The 23,140-nt window shown below is 35.8% G+C and overlaps 1 protein-coding gene across 12 annotated transcripts in view; it reads left to right on the top strand.

Moving 5' to 3' along the window:
* Window positions 1–23,140, top strand: part of HERC1 (HECT and RLD domain containing E3 ubiquitin protein ligase family member 1) — a 291,819-nt gene that overhangs the window by 50,151 nt on the left and 218,528 nt on the right. For all 12 annotated transcript variants that reach the window (XM_077128149.1, XM_077128154.1, XM_077128157.1 and 9 more), the window contains one exon: window positions 20,106–21,062. In XM_077128149.1, the coding sequence (XP_076984264.1) occupies window positions 20,133–21,062 (930 nt within the window). In that variant the 5' untranslated portion in view covers window positions 20,106–20,132. The remainder of the gene's footprint in view (window positions 1–20,105; window positions 21,063–23,140) is intronic.

Raw genomic sequence — 23,140 nt, 5'->3', positions numbered from 1 at the left:
TTCATTTAACTCTGCTTTAATTTTGTTATTTCTCCTCTTCTATTTGCTTTGGGGTTAGTTTGCTGTTCTTTCACGGATTCCTCCAGGTGAGCAGTTAAGTCCTTGATTTTTGCTTTTTTGTTTTTTAATATAGGCATTTAGGACAATATATTCCTTCTCAGCACATCCTTTGCCACATCCCATAAGTTCTGATAAGTTGTATTCTCATTTTTGTTTATCTCCAGATAGCTACTGATTTCTCTAGGAATTTCTTCCTTGACCCTTTGGTTGTTTAAGAGTATGTTATTTAATCTCCATATATTTGTGAATATTCTCGTTCTTTGGTGGTTATTGATACCCAGCTTCCATTGTGATCAGAGAATGTGCTTTGAATAATTTCAGTGTTTTTAAATTTATAAAGACCTGTTTTGTGCCCCAGTATATGATCTATCCTGGATAATGATCCATGAGCACTAGAGAAGAATGTATATCCTTGTGTTTTGGGGTGTAATGACCTGTATATGTCTGTTAGGTCTGATTCATTTATTAAGTTGTTTAACTTCTGTTTCCTTGTTGATCTTCTGTCTGGTTGTTCCTCTATAGAGGAAAGTGGTTTATTGAAGTCTCCTGTTATTGTTGAAACATCTGTCACTCCCTTTAGTTTTGGCAATGTCTGTCTCATGTGCTTTGGAGCTCCTTGACTGGGACCATATACATTTATGATTGTTAAATCTCCGTGGCGAATTGTCCCTTTAATTAATAATAGTGTTCTTTGTCCCTTATGATGGCATTACATTCAAAATCTATTTTGTCCGGTATTAGTATTGCTACTCCTGCTTTCTTTTTGTTACAACTTGTGTGGGAAATCTTTTTCCATCCTTTTACTTTCAGTGTATTTATATCCTTCTGTCTAACATGAGTCTCTTGTAAGCAGCATATAGCTGGATTATATTTCTTAATACATGCTGCCAATCTGTATTTTTTAATTGGTATGTTTAATCCATTAACATTCAAAGTTATTACTGAAAAAGAGTTTCTTGAACCCACCATCTTAACTTTTTTCTTGTATTTGTGAGATCTATATATTCTTTTCCCTCTTTCTCTAGTTATCCTTTAAGTTACACTTACTGGTACTCTTCAGTTCTGTGTCTCCTTCCAGACCTCTTTTTCCTGTTTTTTTTTTCTTTCAACTGGCAGAACTCTCTTAGTATTTCTTTTAGGGTTGGTCTCTTGTTCACAAATTCTTTCAGGATTTGTTTGTCTGTGAAAATTTTAATCTCTCCCTCAGTTTTGAAGGGCAGTTTGGCTGGGTACAGGCTTCTTGGCTGGAAGTCTTTCTCTTTCAGGATGTTAAATGTATCATACCACTGCCTTCTTGCTTCCATGGTGCCAGTTGAGTAGTCTGAACTCAGTCTCATTTGGTTTCCCTTGTGTGTAGTAGATTGCTTTTCTCTTGTTGCTTTCAGGATTTTCTGCTTCTCTTCAATATTTGGCAGACTGATTAGTATGTGCCTTGTGGAAGTCCTGTTTGCATTTATTCTGTTTGGAGTTTGTTGGACTTCTTTAACTTGTATATTTATGCCCATTATAAGGGTTGGGAAAATTTCCCCCATTATATCCTCAACTACTCTTTCTAGCCTTTTACTACTCTGTTCTCCTTCAGGGACACCAGTGATTCTACTATTTATGCACTTTGTGTTATCTGTCATTTCCCTGAGATCCAATTCAGATTTTTCCATCTTTTTTGTCATTTGCCGTTTTGAGTGTTTGAAATCAGTTATCCTGTCCTCTAGATTACTTCTTCTTTCTTCTGTCTCTTCGAATCTGGTATTGTATGCCTCTAGTATGTTTTTATTTGGTCAACAGAATCTCTGTGATATCTGCTATTTTTCTGTTTATTCTTTCAATTTCTCTTATGCTCTTCTGTCTTCTTGATCTCCTTTATGTCATTAGCCATCCCACTTAGTTTAAGTAGAGTTATATGAACATCTTTGATTAGTTGTTCCAGTGTCTGTTCTGGTGTTTTAATTTTGTCATTAGGCAGGGCTATCTCTGTCTGCATTGTGATGTGCTTAGTGATCTTCTGTTGTTTTTGTTGCATATAAATATCTTGATTGATTTATTTTGGGAGTTGATTTCCTTCAGTAGTGTAAAGTCTTGTGTTTGCGTGTGTAGAAGTATGCAGGGTATGGGATGAGACACAACAGTACGGTGATACATTGCAGCACAGTTCGGGGATGTTACACTGGTGCTTGTGAACGTGTGTGCCCAGCGGCCAGGGAAGATATAGCTGTGCAGGTGCACATGTCTGTGGAGTGTAACCTTGGTGTGCACTGGTCTAGTGCGCGGAGCTCTTTGTGTGCGTATTGCACAGAACTATGGCAGCAGGTCAGCTTTATGCCTTCATGGGCTAGGGGCAGATGTGACCAGCTGTGGATGTCAGCCTTTTCTCAGAGCTGGGAAGCATGACTGAGGGCCATGCACATGCGTGGCCTAGGAGTACCTTAGACTGATGTTCCCAGAGCTGAAGGATGTGATTGGGTATCAGGCACATATGCAGGTTTAGGAGTACCATAAACTGATGTGCAGAGCTCTGGGGGAGCGGGGTGAGGCTGTGCGACACTATGGACAGGGTTGGGGTGGGGGCAGGTGTAGCCTGGGTATGGAAGTTAGTGCCAACAGCCTTTAAGTGCTAGCAACAGCTTGCAGGAAACAGGAAGGGGGAGGTAGTTCTTGGGAGGGGTGCAAGAAAGGTGGGTTGGCTACTCTTGGGGTGGGGGTATGGGGTGGGTACACATGTGGGAGTTGGTGGGGCAGGGGTGCTTGGAGCGTGGGGAGTGGTGGCAGGTGATGGAATTCAGGTGCATGAGGTATGGGGTGAGTTGCGGGTCATGGGTCTGCACTGGTAAGGGTAGTATGTTCAAGAAACGTGGCTTGGCTTACTTCCTAGTCCCTGTCCCAGTCGCCCTCCCGTCCCTTCTCTAACTTTTCCTTGGAGCAAGGCTGAACTTGATCCACCCTATCTGGCCATCTTCCTTTAACTCAATCCTATGAGTATTTATTGATTGGAATACTGCATTATGAGTTATCTTTGATAGAGTCTCGTTTCCTAAGCATAGGATGGCCTGCTTCTTCTGTAAACTGCTGCTGCTTCGTGTTACTGGCTTACCTGTATGCTGAACAGTTGCTTGTTCTCTGCATTACTGAGAAGCAGACCTTTTCCGTTCTGGGTCACAGGATCACAGATCTGTGTCTTTTTTTTTTTTTTTTAATAGAGATTGACAGTTTAATTGAGAGACAAAGCTAAAAGATTTATACATGTTGACAATTTAAAGAAGAACAGGAGACTCTAAAGTGAACAAGCTTCTGAAGGTAACTTATACAAAAGGATGAATGTCCCCACTTTGTACAAAAACCATGATGTGAAATTTAGGAAAAGAACATTAAATATGGTATAGTAAAAAATAAAAAAGAAAGCCACGAAGAAAAGCAAATATTTTTGTACAGTATTTCTGAATGCCAAATTGTGTAATGTTTATACCATTAAAATCAACAAATATTATTTTATCTTCTGGCCTCCAGATGGAATTTTAGAAAATATTCAGCAAGAAAATAATTCTGAAAGTGCTTCCTTTTAAGTTCTTTGGTATAATTTGGTCATTTTGAGAGTCATTGATTCATGTAAGTACTTTAACGTACATGTATTCAAGAAAATGCAGTGAGGGATATAAATGTTTTGGAAAACCACAACTGAAGAATAAATTGTTATATTTTTACCTTATAGAAAACAAAGCTTTCTAAAAAATATATTTTTAATGAGAAATCTTCACATACGTACATTCCATACCTGGTGTACAATCAGTGCCTCACAATATCATCTCATAGTTGTGTATTCATTACCGTGATCATTTTTTGAACATTTGTCTCACTCCATAAAAAGAAAAAAGAAAAAACTCATATATATCATGCAATTTACCCTTCCCTTTCATTGACCACTTTTATTTCCATCTATCCAATTTATTTTACCCTTTGTCCCCCCCATCATTTATTTATTTATTTTATCCATATTTTTTTACTTATCTGTCCATACCCTGGATAAAAGGGAGCATCAAACACAATCACACAGTCATATTGTAAAAGTTTTATCTTTTTACAACCATGTTCAAGAATCAAGGCTACTGAAACACAGTTTAAGTGTTTCAGGTACTTCCTTCCAGCTGCTCCAATACACCATAAACTAAAAAGGGATATCTATATAATGCATAAAAATAACCTCCAGGATAACCTCTCGACTCTGTTTGAAATATCTCAGCTGTTGAAACTTTATTTTATCTCATTTCTTTCTTCCCCATTTTGGTCAGAAAGGCTTTCTTCATCCCTTGATGCCAGGTCCTGGCTCATCCCAGGAATTCTGTCCTGTGTTGCCAGGGAGATTTACATCCTTGGGAGTCATGTCCCATGTAGGAGGGAGGGCAGTGAGTTCATCTGCTGAGTTGGCTTAGAGAGAGAGGCCACATCAAAAGAGTCAAGAAAAGAGATTCTCTGGGGTTGACTCTTAGGCCTGATTTTAAGTAGGCTTAGCCTGTACTTTGCAGGCAGAATTTTCATGGGGGCAAATCCCAAGATCAACGACATGGCCTATTGATTTGGTTGCCCCACTACTTGTTAGAATATCGGAAATTCTCCACATGGGGAAGTTGAATATTTCCTCCTTTCTCCCTATTCCCCCAAGGGGACTTTGCAAATACTTATTTATCCACTGTCCAAATTACTCTGGGGCTCTCTATCCTTTTCTGCTAAGACTTGGCCTGGTGGAGGAGCTGTGGCTGTGGCTCCTCCTCCACAGACTCCACCACCTCCTGGGAGTGCTGCTTGGGTGAGGTACTCTAAGCCCAACCAACTGTTCATACCCTGAAACATCACCCCTTTTTTTCAGTTTACTAAAGCTGCAGGAATGCAATATACCAGAAATGGGTTGGCAATTTTTCAGTGGGAGTTTATTAGGTTACAGATTTACAATTCTAAGGCCATGAAAATGTCCAAGTCAAGGCAACAAGAGGAAGATGCTTTCTCTCAGGAAAGGCTGCTAGCATCTGGTGTTCTTTGTCTCATGGGAGGGTACATTGTGACATCAGCTGGTCCTTCTCTCCAAAATGTCTCTGTGCTTCTCTGGGCTTTTTTCTCCTGTGTTCTGGTTTCAATTCTCTGTGCTCTGTGTTGTCTATCTTTTTTGTGTTTTCTGTCTGTATTCTCCTCATAGAGGGCTCTGGTAAATGAATTAAAATCTGCTTTGAATTGGGTGGGTCGCATATCCATGGAAACGACCTACTCAGAAGGTCCCACCCACAATAAGTTTGTATCCACAGGATGGATTAAAAGAACATAGGCCTTTCTTGGGGTGCATAACAGATTCAAACCAGTATACCTCTCATTTCCAATTTTCCCTCAAATTCTATATTTTCCTTCTCTTTCTAAGTCTCTGCTTCCTCAATAATTCTGACTCCACCATTTGGAGATCCCAGCTTTCTTCCAGGGATTTTGTGGGTCACTGCCTCCTTTGAATGCTTATAGCATGAGACTGTATTACACATATAATTCAGATATACTTGAGTTCTTCTGACCTCTGCATTTGGGGATTCTTAGTCTATTTTCATATTCAGAGTTTTTTTTGAGGGTCAGGAGGATTGGGAGGTGGATGTAATGTTATGTGAATGGTAACTGTATTTATTGTGAGGAGTTATAATAGCTACCATTTTTTGAGGATTTATTATATAGCAGAACTGAGCAGAAGAAAGAAGTAGATATAAGAGGTTGTCGCTACTAAATTACAGTTTATAATTTAGTTGTACAACTCCGTGTCATTGACTGACTGATTTGAAAATCTGTCTGAAAATTGAAGTGAAATTATAACCTAATTCTGAACAGAGCTTATTTTGCATTTCTGAGATTTGTCTTGAAGAGCAAGCTCGGAGCTAATACTTACAAAAATTTGTCAATTTAGAAAAGGAATTAAATGGAATAAGATGGGGTCCCTATCAGTGAGGAGTGTATAGTCTATTAGGGGAGGTAAAAATCCTAAATCGTCATAGTTCAAGATGAGAAGTATTCCATTAGAGAATTAGAAAGCACTAGTTTTCTCTTTTCAAGTTCTGAAAAGAGAACTTGAATGATGATGTTTCAAAAAAATCTCACAGATGATTTGAAGTAAATCTTGAACCATAGAAAGGAGTTCAGGAGGTGAGGGGAAAGAGGATAGAAGCAGTGGCCTGAAGTCCTGAAAGGATTTGATGCTTTTAAGAGCTTGAAATAATTTGTTGGATGGCTATTATGTAAGGGATATGTGGTAGGGAAGAGAAGATGAAATTGGAAAAGTAGCTTAAACTAGATTGTATGGAATCTTGGTTGTTGGTGTTAAGAGATTGTCTTTTACTGTAGGTACTGAATAGCCATTTGAGGCATTAATTAAGGGAGTTCTATCAGATTTCAGTTTGTGCAAAGATGGAGGATAAATTGGAGTGGGGAGAAACTGGTTTTATGGACTGGAGAAAAGAAAGCTGCTACTGTAATGGGTCAGCAAAGAGATAATTTTTCAATTAGATTTCATCCGAAGGCACTGATTTTGGGCATGGGGAAAGAGGGGTAGTGGTGGTGGTCTCATACATCTTCAAAAGGACTGTTTTTGGTGAGGTTGGGGTGGAGAGTTGGGCATGTATATTTTGACAAGCTCTCACACTTGGATCTTATTCACGTCCGTCCTACATTTAGTTAATTTTTCCAGGAAGTGTTATTTTGGGGCACTGGATTTCAGTGTCTGGAGACCTGTGTTTAGAATCTGACTCTTCCATTTATTTATCTTTTGTATGATTTTGTCGAATTCTTTAGTCTCTTTTATTTTGTTTGATGTTGTTAGTGTTTTATGGATTATGATAATTAAGTTGAAGTGTTGGATATCTAGCAGATGACCAGTAAAGGTTTCTAAATTTGTTTTAACTTTTAATTTAATTTAAAAAATTAAAACAAATTTTGCAGTAGATACTACTAAATTTAGTCCCATTTTCAGTACTTTTGACCACATATGAAATGAAACAAATTCATTAAAAATTACAGAAGATGCGACTGTTGGAAAATGTGTTAATTGATTAATGGACTGAAGTGATGATAACCTTTCTTAGACAAAATTTAGTTTAAAAAATAATTCCTTCTGTTTTTACTGGTAGTTCAGATGGGCAAAAATGAAATATTTTCAGATTAATCTGGAATTGGGACCTATCGTGTAGTAACTATCAACACTTAATACTTAGTAAAAAAAAAATGGTTTTGTGTTCTAGTTCTTCTGAAGTTAACCATTTCTATTTGACTGAAAATAAGTTTAAATAACCTACTCTTAAATTCCAATTACATATTATATGCTAATTTTCTTATAGTAAGCTGATTTTTTTCCTGTCAATTTTTATCTCCATTTACTTTTCTAGATCTCCATCTCTCATGGTCATTTCTGTAATTTTCTGTTTATCTTGGATCTGTTATTTTAAAATTGTCTTTGCTGTTTACGTATAACAAACCCATTGTAAAAAGGGTAAATAGTCCAGCTTTTCCTTTCTCAAAGTTTTCAGACCTGTAAAGCAAAAGCTTATGCTTTAAACTTGTATTCTCACAATTTTAAGTGTTATAATTTGTGAGGGTGTCATTTAAATTTTCAAGCACATAAAAGGATTATTATTCTCTTATCATTTTTTTCTCAAACTTCTGTGGTCTGTGTGTTGGGATGGGGGGACTCTTAGCTGTTCTAGGATAAAAGTGAGGCATTTTCTGCTAGAGTCCCAGTTTTACTAGATGGTAGGTGATTTGAAATATTATTTTATAGTAAAGCCACACCATGTATTATAAAGAAGAATGTCAAAATTATAGGGATTTAAAGTAATTTAATAGGCCATTTAGTTTATAATATCCCAAGCTCCTGTAGGTACACAATTCATTCTACTCTGCCCATAGGGCTATATCCCAGAACAGTTAGAGAAATCAGCAATGTTTTTTGCACGTAATGAAGTTATTTATGTCCTTTTGGTATTCTTTTCAGAAGTGGATAAAATGTAGTGAAATCCAATGTTGAATGTTACTGAACATTTGGGTTTTATTTTGAAGAGTTAAAGACATGATTTTTTAAAACTAGAAGGGTTTTAGGAGATTATTTCATCCTAATCCCTTATTTTTTAGATGAGAGCTGGGGGTGGTAGATGATTTTTCCAAAAGTCACTTCTTGGGCATTACAACCTTAATTTCCTGATTCCATTCTAGTATTCATTGAATCATACTGATCTCCTTTGTAGTTGAGGTGGGAGGTTGATAAACTGGTTTAATATGGTAAGATTTTAAAAATGTTGCTTGATTGAATGTAAAACTATAAACTTTGTGAACCTACTGATACCTTTTTGGAATTTAAGGGAGAATTTAAAAATTAGGTCAGTTGTTGCACCTTGCCCCAACCTGACAGTTGCTTGTAAGAAGAACATTGGAAAGTAGTTGATTAAATTTGTTTTCTTTTTGGGCAATTATGGGACATTAGCTGTATCTCCCATATAGGTGAAGATACTATAGAAGCAACACTCTGAAATGGATGGTCTGAAAAATAGCTTTCATAAAATAAAGAAATATTAACAAATTTATTCTATAATTTTGTGAAGGAGAAAGTTAATTTGTTCTTATTTTTCACATTCAGAGAAGGACTTCTAATTGTAGCTAATGTGAGTGGCACTTACAGATTGAAAAGATTAGACATTCCACTTAATTTTGGTTTATTATAAGTGTTTTAGCACAGTAGTAACTAGGATTTGTAATTTGAACAACCTTGGTAACTTGTTTTCTTACTCAGTTTTGCCTATGACATAATGTGTTAAAGAAATTACTAGGCAGTACTTATCCAGAAACTCAAAGTTTTATTGGAAAGACTATTAATCTGGTGGAGTGTTTTGGTCTTTGAACCTCTCTTTGCTGATATAATTATTCTGAAAATCATCATCCCCTTAATTTTGGAAATTCTTGCTGCATTGATGACTTTTCTTTCTGTTTTGCAGAATGCATCATCAGAATATACCCATAGATGGTATTTTGATATTGATGTATAATATGTATGCAAAAATGACAAGTTATAAATAAAACTATCTCAGTGTCTGAGAGAGAAGACTGATGGATATGTCATCTATAGGGTATTTGTCCCTAGACAGATACTGTATAGATTTCCGTGTGCCTGTGGAAATGACAAACACTATTAAGCCATTGTTGTTTAATTTTGTTTTCTAAACCTTCTGTTATAGTTAGAAGAAAGATAAAATCAATCTTGTCTTACAAAAAGAAATTTATAGATATTGTTTTTAAAGTTCTGTTTATAAAAAAAGCCCATTATAAAGATATTTTTAAGATTTTATATATCCTAAGTTAAAACAACAGAACAGGGATTATAACTTTTGTTTATATTGTAATTGAAAACAATATGGTCATACTAACTTTTTTGTTTTACCTTTTCTTGAGAAAAACAAACACAACACATAAAGTGAATGTCCTCTTTGATAAACCCTTCCTCCCCAGGCAGCACTATCATAGTCTACTCATCTTAAAAGAAATATTTTTACATATGATTTCCATATATATCTAAAACAAGTATACATGAGAGATATCAATAAGAAACAAATAATGGTGATAGTATCAGCTTATATTTCTTAAGTGTGTACTGTTTTCCAGGCAGTGAGCCTAAGCACTTTATATGTATTAGCTCAGTTAACTCATGTAACAACCAAAGAGGTTCCCTTATTATCCTTCTTTTACAGATAAGGAAATTGAGTCATGGAGAAGTTAAGCAAAAGGTCAATAGCCAGTCAATGGTATAGCTTACGTTTAAACCTAGGCACTTTGTTAGACTTTGGGGCTCTTAAACTTATTTTATAAGGCATTTTCTTTCTTTTAATCTCAAGATCCTTGGTTGTCTTTAAATTAAAAAAAAAATACTGTAATATTACCATTCTTTTAAAAAGTATACATTTCAGTGGTTTTTGATATGTTCATAAAGTTGTACAATCATTGCCACTGTCTAATTCCAGAACATTTTCTTCTATCCCAAAAAGAAGGCCCATAGCCTTTAGTAGTCACTCCCGATTCCTCCCTCCCCAAAGCCCTGGCAACTGCTAATGTACTTTTTGCCTAAATTTTCCTATTCTGAATGTTTCATATAAATGGAATCATGTAATATATGGCCTTCTGTGCTCAACTTTTTTCATTGAGCATAATTTCAGGTTTCATCCATGTTGTAGCATGTATCCATACTTCATTTTTTAAAATATTGTATAACATAACATATATACATAGCAAATAAAGAAAAAAGCAATAGTTTTCAAAGAACTCTTCAACAAGCAGTTATAGGACAGATCCCAGAGTTTGTCATGGGCTACTATACCATCATCTCAGATTTTTCCTTCCAGTTACTCCAGAACATTGGAGGCTAGAAGGAGTAAATATGTTTTTTATCATCACATATGACTTTCTTTTTATTTTTTTGTGAAAAATAACATATATACAAAAAAGCAGTAAATTTCAAAGCACAGCACAACAATTAGTTGTAGAACAGATTTCAGAGTTTGGTATGGGTTACAATTCCACAATTTTAGGTTTTTACTTCTAGCTGCTCTAAGATACTGTGGGCTAAAATAAAAATATAATGATTGAAGTGGTCATACTCATTTGTGTTAAACCCTGCCTTCTCTGTATTACTCCACGATCACCTTTGATCTTTCTCCCACTCTTTAGGGGTACCGGGGAGGGCAATTATTTCACTTGCAGAGTTGGGCTTAGAGAGAGTGAGGCCACTCCTGAGCAACAAAAGGTCCTCCAGGAGTAACTCTTAGGCATGCCTATAGATAGGCTAAGCTTCTCTGCAAATATATAAGCTTCGCAAGAGCAAGCCTCAGAATCAAGGGCTTGGCCTATGGATTTGGATATCCCTAATGTTTGAAGTTTTGTTCCTACTTTTATTATGTACACATAACAGTTTTATTCTTGGGGAGGCTGAGCCCATAGCTTTCATCAGATTCTCATAGATATCTGTAGTCCACTCATAGATGGAGAACTAGTAGTTTAGAAAATCTTACTTTGCTTCATTTTTCAAATCATTAAGACTATTGTGGTTTCCACTTAATCCTGTATTTCCTTTAGTTTCTGCTTCTTTACTGTGTTTGTACATAAAAGTTCATGACAGTTGTATCTTAGTAGTGGATTATACTCATCATTACAAAGTAATAATTTTCCATTTATTGCCTCTTATTAATAGGTAATACTTTTTGTTGTTTTTGTTTGTTGTATAATTGTCTTACATTTTTCCTTTAGCCTTCCTAAATAACTTTGCTTCAGATCTCTCTCTTATAAATAGCATATATATGTAAACAATCACACTTACTGATTAGATCCTATTGTTATTGTATTTTATTTGTAGCAGAGATTATAATCTCTGATCCATATCTGTGTGCACGTGTTTTTTTCAGATAATGTATAGTTTTTTTTTTATATTGGTTTTTATCTTTTGGCTTTAAAAGGTAAGTTTTACAGAATTTGGCATGGTAGGTGTGCTTGGTCTCATAATTGACCTTTTTCTCTATTTTATTTTTTAAATACTTGGCTGTCTTCTTTTGTTTTCTGTCCTTTGCTGTATGGTATCTGTTTCTTTGATCATGCCCTGTTCTATCCTTGTATAATTTGGAAAAGTGTATGAATATAACCAGATGGCTGGATAGCATTATTTACCTAAGAAGGGAAATGGGAAAATTCCATTCATAATAGCCACAAAACAAAAATACTTAAAAATCAATTTAACGAGAAAAACAGGACTTTAAATGAAGAAAATGTAAAATAAGATCGAATTAGATAGAAAGGCATTCTGTGTTTTTGGGTGGAACAAGTTAACTTAAAAATCTCAGTTTTTTGAAAATTAAAATATAAATTCAATAGGTGTTGGAAGGGAGTGGCATGGAATTGAGTAAAATAAATTGAAAGGTCAGGGATTTTAGAACAATTATTAAGCTACTGTAACAGGTCACTGTTGGCATAAGGATGGACAAGTGAACCAAAATAGAGAATCCAGAAATAGAGCACAGTAGTGAGAGAAACGTGAACTACTTTGTTGTATAAATCTTCTATTCTTTACTTATTTTTGTTCACTTGATCATCTTGTATTTAGAGTATGTTAAAGTCTCCTATTAATGAGTTTCTATATTCCCTTGTATCTCCATAGTTTTGTTTCATAAAAGCTTGTGCTGTTTTTTGATACATACATATTTATAAGAATTTTATCTTCATTGTGAATTGTGATTTTTAGCATTAAAATGCATTAATATTTATATTTAGCATTAATAACAAAGCATGGGCGGGCCATGGTGGCTGAGCAGGCAGAGTTCTCACCTACCATGCTGGAGACCCAGGTTCGATTCCCAGTGCTTGTCCATGTTAGGAAAAAAAAAAAAACCTACAAAAAAACTGTAATTTTTTTTGGCATTTACTGCTCTGGGGCTTGAATTCTACCTTATCTGATATCAGTTTCTCTGCCCTCCTTTTGTTTCTATTTGCTTTGTGTACCTTTATGCATCCTTTTATTTTTAGCCTACTAAAATCACTTTGTTTTAGGAATGTCTTTTGCACACAGCATATACTTAGGTCTTATTTTGTGAGCCAAATTGGAAGTCTTTTCTAATAGTTGTGTTAATAAATAATAAATAGTTACTTATTACTCCATAGTTGAGTAATAAATAATAACATATTTATTATTATGACTTACTAATTTGGTCTTAACTGTGCATAATATTTTATAGTTATGTGTATATTGCTATATTTGCTGTTTTTTCTTTCTTTATTAGATGTGTGTTCTTTGCTCTTTTTTTTTCCTCTCTCTCAAACACACACATATATGTATTTAGGGAGGTTTATATTTTTGTTCTTACTTGTATCCTTTTTAAATACCCTTAGACTCTGTTTTTTTATTTAATTTTTTACTGTCTGGTTTTACCAAGATTTTTTTCAGTATCCTTTTTAATAATGACCCGTTGCCTATACAGCTATGAGCATTTTTGTGGTTTCCTCTTTCCCTTCCCGGTCTCTCATATTTTAGATGCATTGTTTCCACTTTGTTGCAATATATAACATTTTTATCTGAGCCTTCCACCTTCATCCCTACTTTTGTTTCGGTCTTAGATGTTTTAAAATGCTCACTCTTAGTTCTTTTGCTGCAGTTTTCCCAGTCATCACTTGATTGGATGAAGTTCATTCTCTAGGAGATTCCTCAAGAAAGGCTGATGAATGAGCTATTTCATTTGTTTGATTTTCTTATTCAGGAAAAACAATAATAAAAATATTATTCATTCTCTAACTCTCTTACATAAGTTTCCATTACTTTCTCTTTGACCCTTTTTATTTTTCTTTATGTCATTTTGATTTTCATAGTTGTTTTCCAGCCCTGTTTTTGACTGCCCTTATAAACGTTTTTTTTTCATGGGCAGGAACCAGGAAGCGAACCCGGGTCTTGGGCATGGCAGGCTAAAACTCTGCATGCTGAGCCGCCAGTGGCCCTATAAATGTTTTTTGAGTCTACTTTTGAGTGCTTTGTAATTTATTCTTCATTTCTGATATAATCTTATCTTAATTAATTTATTTATTTTTCTATTTCTTTTCCTGAATCCTATCAACTGTGTTCATTTTGGCATTTTTTTTCCCTTTCTTCTTTTTTGGTCTGTTTCTGCTTTTAGTTTTGGAATTTCTGATTCACAGTGGTTTTTATACCCTCAAATTAAACAAAAATATTTAATTTTGTTTGGATTAATTTATGTTTTCTTCTGCTTTGTAGCTATTGGGGAAATTTTCGTCTGTTGGCGAGTGTAAAATTTTGTGTCTCAATTTTATGCAGAAGTTCTGTATGAACTTCACTTTTTTCTTGTTCATTTTTATGATATTGAAGTGTTTTATAGTATTCCCAATTTGATGGCACCTTCATCTTTCAGTGCAAGTACTTTAGGGAGGAGGGTGTTTTGGTTTGTTTTGATTGAGGGGTGGCTTATTTTTCCAGTTTTATGGTTTCTCTTTTGTCTTGCAGTACCTTAGGCATTTCTTCTTATTCTTCTTTTACCCTTCCTCTACCCAGTTGCCAGAGTGCTTTCTCTTCCTTTTTGTCTTTTTCTCCCTCAAACCTTTTCAGATGCTCTTCATTTTCATGAGTGCCCCTTTATTTCATATCTGTCTTTTGTGACTGCCCCTTTAAATTAGACGGCTTTGAAATCTCTTCCCTCTTGTCTGTGCTGAATCTACTTTGACACTTTTCCATTATCTTTAGATTTAGTGTTTAATCTTAAGATTAAACAAAGATGGGTCTCTGGCATGGCAGGCGAAAACTTTGCCATTGAGCCACTGTTGCCTGCCCAGATTTAAATATTTTTATTGTGAGATATAACATATATACAAAAAAGCAATAAATTTCAAAGTACATTGTAAGGTAGTTATAGAACAGATATCAGAGTTTGATATGGGTTACAGTTACACAATTTTAGGTTTTTCTTTCTAGCTGCTCCAAGACATTGGAGATTCAAAGAAATGTCAATATAATGATTCAGCAATCATACTCATTTGTTAAATCCTATCTTCTCTGTTATAACTCCTCCTTCTCCTTTGATCCTTCTCCTGGTCTTTAGGGTATTTGAACTACGCCCATTCTAACTTTTTCATGTTGGAAAGGAGCGATAATATGAGATAGGTGGATGGAACTAGTTGATATTCTTGGAGAGGCTTGCCCCTCTGGGTGTCAGGACTTATCTGGCCTAGGAACCATCTGGAGGTTGTAGGTTTCTGGGAAGTAATCTTAGTGTATGAAACTTCCGGTCGAATCTCAGAGTCCTAGCTGTTCTTTAGGGTTAACAGGAATGGTTTTGTTAGGGGTTTGGCAAATCATGGTAATTAGCAATGTCTTGCTAAATAAATGTTGCATAGGAATAGCCTCCAAAATAGCCTCTTGAGTCTTACTTGAATTCTCTTAGCCACTAATACCTTATTTGGTTACATTTCTTTTCCCCCTTTTGGTTAGGAAGGCATTGTAGATCCCATGGTTCTAGGGCCAGGCTCATCCTTGGAAGTCATGTCCCATGTAGGGGGGCAGTATAATAATTTTCCTTGCAGAGTTGGGTTTAGAACGAGAGAGCAACAAAAGAGGTTCACTGGAAGTAATTTTTAGGCTTAACTATAGGTAGGCTTACCTTCTCCGCTACAGAAATAAGCTTCGTAGGAGCACATCTTAAGATCAACTTGATCTTGGGAGTCCCTGATCTTTTAAGACAGTATAGGGGTTTCCCCCATCGTAAAATTTAATAGTTCCATATTTTTTCTCCCATCCCTCAAGGGAGGACTTTTCCAATAGTTTTTAATTATTTGCTCAGCATACTCTGACATGTTTCCGGGTGTTACATTAAGCTACAGAATTACAAGCCCTCATACTTATTCTGGATTCCATGTGTTTGGGTTGTTTGAATGAGCTATCTAGATAGGTTGAATTAAATTTTATGCTACAGGGTGGGCCATGGTGGCTCAGCAGGCAGAGTTCTTGCCTGCCACACTGGAGACCGAGGTTCATTTCCCAGTGCCTGCCCTTATAAAACAAACACAAACACACACAAAAACCCACCTGATAATATGCTACAGGAAATTTAGGTGCAAAAGTTAGATTTAAAGGAAATATTTGCAATGTTGATGACAAAGTAGGATAAAATATGAAAAAGCCTTTACAAATTGACCGGATAACCCAATAGAAAAATGCAGGAATAGCAGGACATACTAAGCATTTCCCAGAACATATTCAAATAGCCCAGAACATAAGATACCTAAGTTTATGAGTTGTCAGGAAAGTGCAAATTATAGCAGCAATATCCCTTTATTGTTCAACTGTCAAGACTAAAAAAAGCAAAAATACCTATAACTTGCAGGGATGGAGGTAAATAAGGGACTTTTATACCCTATGTACAATGCTGGTGTTTAATAAATATTGAATAAAGTGTAAGAGGATCATGAGTTTTTTTCCTCCTCTCAACTGCATGCTTTCCACATATCTAATGAAGATAAATTAAGCATAATAATCTGAAGCTTGAGAAAGCGAGTGTCATTAGATTTTATATTTAGACTTTAACAGGGCATTTGAGAAATAGGAAACTACTTTTAACTAGTCTGACATCTCTATCACTGCAGTTCTTCCCTGAAGATCTACCTATATCATGAAAATAAAATTCACTTTAGTGTTTGAGGATCTCTTACCACCAACTGTTATGACTACCAGTTTGAGAATTACTTGAGAAGCAAGACTCAGTCTCCACTTAGTTCACAATATTTGCTTATGAAAACTTTCAAATGTATAACAAAATTAAAAGATTTAAAAATGAGCAGACATATACCCACCACCTAGATTCTGCCATTAATAATTAACTATACTTGTTTTATACTTGATGCATATACATAATTTTTGGTGTACTTCAGAATAAGTTACAGACATCAGTATATGTCCCCCTAAATATTTCAACATGAGTATCACTAACTAGGGTCCAGTGTTTGTTGTTGTAGTAAAATTTACATGCTTTGTACAAAATCTTAAGTGTACATTAACTTAAGTTTTGACAAATGTATATACCTGTCTAATCCAAGCCACTCTTAAGGTTTGGGGCATTACCATCACCTCAGTGTGGAAGTTCCCTCTTGCCTTCCCAGTCAATTCATGCCTCCTGCCCTCTAGAGGGAACGACTATTTTGCATTTTTCTACCATAGTTTAGTTTTGCCTATTTTAGGACATCATGTAAATGGAATCATATGCTATGCACTCCTTTTTCTGAAAGAGTTCTTTCACTCACCATAATGTTTTTGAAATTTGTCCATGTTATTGTATTATTTTTTATTGTGGAGTGTAGCCATTGTCTGAATATGCCATAGTTTATTTATCCATTCTTTTATTGATGGATATTTGGGCTGTTTACAGTTTTTGGTTATGAGTGAAGTTTCTATGTACGTTCTTCTGTAAGTCTTTTTATGAGCATATGGTTACTTTTGCATAAATCCCTAAGAGAGGAACTTCTTTCCAAAGTGGTTCCATTTTACACTCCCACAAACAGTCTATGAGTATTCTAGTTATTCGTATCCTTGTTAACATTTGTTGTTGTCAGTCTTATTAATTTTAACTGTTCTTGGGCATGTGTAATGAAATCATTGTAGGGTTTTAATTTTCATATTCCTTGATGTTTTGTTTACGTATTTTGTTCAGTTGAAAAATTGGATTGTCTTGTTATGGCTGAATTGTAATTCTTTATATATTTTAGATGCCGGTCCTTTGTGGGATATAAGTTTTGAGGATATTTTCTTCCAAAAGACTTAGTTTTAAAGTAATTCTTTTTAACAAATACTCAATATTTATTACGTGCCAGGAATATAGTAGTAAACAAAATATGCAAAACAATTTTCTGCCCTTTGGAGTTGACTTTGCTAGTGGACAAAGTCAGACAAAAGAAATAAGTGGAATATACATTGTGTCAGATGGTTATATGTACTATAGTGACAACTAAGACAGGTAAGGGATAAAGGGAGTACTTTGGTGGGATGGGGTTTGTAATTTTTAATAGGGTTTCAGGAAAGGCAATAATGATTCTGGTAAAAGAGATTTTGAGCCTGAGAGAATATCAAGAAGTCTACATTTTGAAGAAACAGTAAGAGTGTGTTAGGAGCCAAGTAAGCAAAAGAGAAGCAGGAGAGGAAATCCGAGAGATAGTAGCTTGGCTTGATTGCGTATAGGCTTATTGGCCATTCTAAGGGTTGAGCCTTTTAATCTGAGACAGGAAGCCATTTAGGGTTTTTGAGCAGGGTTTTTCTTTGGAAAAAAATGATCTGATATACATATTCATACAATTCTGGAATTTCCATTTGATTTTCTTTTTTTTCTTATATTTTTCAATTTTCCCATGAAGTTTTGCATTTTTTCATCTGCTTTTTTATCATCTCTGTTTTGGGGCATATTAATTATAATTATTTTACAGTTGCCTATTAACTTCAGTATCGGGATCATCTTTGGACTGCTTTTTTTAAAAAAAACATTTTTATTGAGATATCTTTATTCACCATACAGTACATCCAGTGTATACAATCAGTAGCTCACAACATCATCACATAGTTGTGTATTCATCATGATGATCATTTTTAGAACATTTGCATCACTCCAGAAAAAGAAACAAAAAGAAAAAAGAAAAACTCGTAGATCCCATTCCCCTTACCCCTTCCTCTCATTGACCACTAGTATTGCAATCTACCCAATTTTTTTTTTTTTACCCCTTATCTACCCCCCCCCCCCCCCCATTATTTATTTGTTTTTTTGCTCATCTGTTTTGGACTCTTTTTTTGGGGAGGATGTGGGTCGGGGGTGCATGGTCCCAGAATTGAACCTAGGTCTCCCACATGGAAGGCAGGCATTCTACCACTGAACCACCCATACACCCTGGACTGCTTTTTTGTTTCTTTCCTTTGCTTTTGGTAGGGTATTTGGTAGGGTATATCTAGGTGTGCCTAGTAGTTTTTGATTCAAAGCTGGGCATTGCATTTAAAAATTATAGTGGCCTTCTTTCCTCTGCTTGACAGAGGGAGGGTTATGTTGCATCAAGGTTGGGTTGTAGTTTTGGTAAGGCTCAGACTCCTGTTTATTTATTTGCCTTCTAGGTTCTAGCTTTTTAGGGCTTCAACTTGAGAACCTGGTGTGTTCACTGGTGACCCTTTCCCAACAGGTCCTGAACTTGAATCCCTAACTACTTGACGTGGTAGACTGCTGAAAATGCTACTCTCTTTTCAGAGGCTTTCTGTTTAGTTTCTTAGCCTTCTGTCTTATGCAGCTTTGGAATTCAGTAGATATCTTAAGGGGCAGTTCTCTACCTGTCTTCTCATTCAGATCTTAGATCCTCAGGTCTCCAATTATGTTTTTCTGGTGCATCAATACAGTCAGACCTTCTGCTGGTTTCTTTCGTCTGCATAGTTAAACTCTGATTCTCAGCCTCCTATCCTGTGCTTAGAGTTGGCAAATATCTTCAGGGGAAAAGTACTTTTCTGCAACTTCCTCCTCTTTGGAATCTTGACTGTTCTTGTCTAGGTTGCTTCAGTGGCTCTCCAGTGCCTTTAAACAGATTTAAAAAATCATCTATACTTTCTACATCTGTCCCAAGCTACTGCATCGTACTCAGTAGAAATACCTGACTTCAATTTTTTAAAGGTCTGTCCTTTTGTATTAGTGGAATAGACTTTAGTGAGGCAAAGGTTGGAAGCAAGAGAGACCAGTGAGGAGGCACCTTCAGTGATCCAAGAGATGGCATGGGCAGGAGTAGTAGCAGTGAAAAGGGTGATAACTGGTTGGACTCTGGCTATTTGTTAAGAGTAGAGCTGACTAATTGAATTTGGAATGTAGGAGTGGGAGGAATCAATTGATGACTCCAAGATTTTTGACCTAAGGGACTAGAAGGATAGAACTGCTGTTATTGAGATAAGGAAGTCTATGGGATGAGCAAGTTCGGACAGAGGGTGGGGTGAGATTATGATTTCAGTTTTGAATATGTTAAGTTTGAGATTCCCTGTTAGATATCCAAATGGAGAGGTCAAGTGGGCAATCATATATATGGAGTTCAGGGGAGAGGTCTGGATTGGAGATGCAAATTGGCAGTCCTAAGCATATAGAACATACTGACATTATTACAGTAGGCACTATTATAGTGGGCTCAGAACCTAAAGGAAAAAGGTACTCCTAAAGAAATCACTATTTTTGTAAAATAAACTTTTTATGTTAAAATAATTAGTTTACATTAACGTTGCAAAGGTAGCAGAGAGAGTTCCCCTATAACCTTCACACAGTTTCCCCTCATGTTAACATCTCATAACTGTGATACATTAATCAACACTAAAATACTAACATTAGTATATTACTGTTAACTAACCTCCAGACTTTATTTGAATTTCTCCAGTTTGAAATCACTAATTTTAATGTCAGATGAAAGTTTAGAAGCATTTTATGAATCATGCATATAAGCTTTTGACTGTTCTCTTTTTACAGAACTTAATGGCTGAAGAGTAAATCAACATGGCAACTATGGTTCCACCAGTGAAGCTGAAATGGCTTGAACACCTGAACAGCTCCTGGATTACAGAAGATAGTGAATCTGTTGCTACAAGAGAAGGAGTTGCTGTTCTGTATTCTAAACTGGTCAGCAATAAGGAAGTAGTACCTTTGCCCCAACAAGTTTTGTGCCTCAAAGGACCACAGTTGCCAGACTTTGAACGTGAATCTCTTTCAAGTGATGAACAGGACCACTATTTGGATGCTCTTCTTAGCAGCCAGCTAGCACTAGCAAAGATGGTATGTTCAGATTCCCCATTTGCTGGGGCACTTCGAAAACGACTGCTTGTACTTCAGCGTGTCTTTTATGCACTTTCTAATAAATACCATGACAAAGGCAAAGTGAAACAGCAGCAGCATTCTCCGGAGAGCAGCTCGGGTTCAGCAGATGTCCATTCTGTTAGTGAACGTCCCCGGTCAAGCACTGATGCACTTATAGAAATGGGTGTTCGAACTGGTTTAAGCTTGTTATTTGCACTCCTACGACAGAGTTGGATGATGCCTGTGTCTGGACCTGGTCTTAGTCTTTGCAATGATGTTATTCATACTGCTATTGAAGTTGTGAGCTCTTTGCCACCATTATCTTTAGCAAATGAAAGCAAGATTCCTCCTATGGGCTTGGACTGTTTATCACAAGTAACAACATTTCTTAAAGGAGTAACTATTCCCAATTCTGGGGCAGACACTTTAGGTCGTAGATTAGCTTCTGAATTGTTGCTTGGTTTAGCAGCTCAGCGAGGTTCTTTGCGGTATCTTCTTGAATGGATAGAAATGGCTTTGGGGGCTTCAGCAGTTGTAAATACCATGGAGAAAAGCAAACTACTATCAAGCCAGGAAGGAATGATCAGCTTTGACTGCTTTATGACTATATTAATGCAGATGAGACGTTCTTTGGTACGTACTGTAAATCTCAATTTTAAAGTTCTTATCTAAAAATTCTGGGAAAATCAATTCAACTTCTAATGAAAGTATAAGGTATAAAGTATATGTAATATAAAGTATACTTTATATACTTTGAGTAAAGAAATTTATGCATCTTGGTATGAATATGCAATTTGGCGACAGGCTAATTATTAGTATAGTGTTAAGACCACTGGATCAGAATTCGGGATTGTCGTTATAGCTTTATGAGTTCTGTGTGAACTTGGGAAACTCATCTAACTCTTTTGTGTTTTAGTGCACTCATGTGAAATGAGGGCCTAGGTTGTGAATGTGAGTGTGGAGTTTTTTTGAAAAAATCTCAGATTTCATTCTTCCCAATTTTTACTAAGCATTTACTATATGCCAAGTATTATTTTAGACACTGGGGATATAGCAGAAGAAAATACAGTTTCTACCACCATGGAGCTTAGAGCCTAGTGGGAGAGATATACAATAAATATATAATCTTTGGTAGTGATAAGTTCTAAGAAGAAAAATAAGGGAGGGAAAGGAAATAGTGATAGGCTCAGGGTAAGGACAGGGAAGGGTATTGTTATAGTTAGCATGGTCAGGAAAGGACTCCCTTAGTTGTGACATTAGATCAGAGGCCTGAATGATGGAAAGTGAAGAGCTAAGCAAAGATCTATGAAAAGCATGTGTTCTGGTCAGAAGAAATTAATTGCTTGAATATCATAAAGAAGTTAATCTTAGATACTCTTCTAGTTTGCTAAGGTTGCCAGATTGCAATATACCTGAAATGAATTGGCTTTTATAAATGGGGATTTAGTTACAAATTTACTAATTTGGGAAGGCGTACAGCAACATCTGCTGGGCTTTTCTCCCAGCTTCTAGGTTCAAATGACTTTCCCCTCAGGCAGTTCCTTTCTGTACCTTCAAATATCTGGGTCTGAGCTGCATTGTGCTTGGCTGTACTGAGCTGTTTCTCTTTCTTCTGGCCTCTCCTTTTAAGCCTCACTCATTGCAGAAGGTGTTCCCCTTAATGGACCACAGATGTAATCAGCCATAGATGAATTTCACATGCTGATTACTTTAGTCCACAGATACAGAACAATTGGGCACCATCATCTGGCCAAGTTGACACCTGAACCTAACCACTACAGTTACCAAATTGAAGAATAAGCAGTAAAATTAAGTGTATTATGATCAATTTCAAGAATTTGTAAGACTGTTCTGTTAGGCTACATTGATCAGTCTTTGGGCAAATTAATTACCAGCTAGCAATTAACAAGTTTATTTAGTTAAAATAACTGTAAAATTGCCACTTGCAAGTTATGCATGTATATCTCTCTCTTTTTGTTCTCCAAACAAGTGGAAATCTCTTGGATTGATAGGAATGTTTCATAAAAAAACAAGCATGTTGAATTTAGTTTCAAATTAGGGGTATTTGCATTTTCATCTGTTTTTATGTTTGTTACCTGAATGGTAAATAACATGATTTTTGACAAACAGTTTTATCATAAGACATAAGTACTTGGACATTATAGATCATAAGATCTATGAAAATTTGAATTTCTTAATGTTAAATAAAATGATAAGACAAGAAAAGTGTGCAGTGCTTATTGACATATGGAATGTTGATATGGACGCTATGATCTTCATCTGAGGTGGAAACCTAGAGCCTGGAAATGCAGTGATGTAAGTAGGAAAAGCTTGAGAAAAGAACTGAGAGAGGCAATTAGGCATCTTTGTGTGTTCTTTTCTTATTTAATATTTGAATCCTATCACTTGCATGTCTGTTTTGCTAATTTACTAATTTTACTAAACATGATAATACATTCAGTTATCATGTCAATGTATTATTCCTAATACCTTGTGGGAACATTCTCTTAATTTACAGTGCTTTCAAATGTTATGTCATTTCATGATCTAAAATGATGTACCTATTCATGGGTATGTATTAATATTTCTGTGAGAAGTCACTTAATTCTTCATTTCACTGGCTATTTATTTTGCATTGCTTTTGTTATAAAGAAGAGATGTTAGTTACTGCACAATCTAGTTATATTATTACATGCTTGCCAGTGATGTAT

This window comes from Tamandua tetradactyla, chromosome 14, assembly GCF_023851605.1.
Source record: "Tamandua tetradactyla isolate mTamTet1 chromosome 14, mTamTet1.pri, whole genome shotgun sequence".
Lineage (NCBI taxonomy): Eukaryota > Metazoa > Chordata > Mammalia > Pilosa > Myrmecophagidae > Tamandua > Tamandua tetradactyla.
This window is presented reverse-complemented; position numbering and strand designations above follow the sequence as displayed.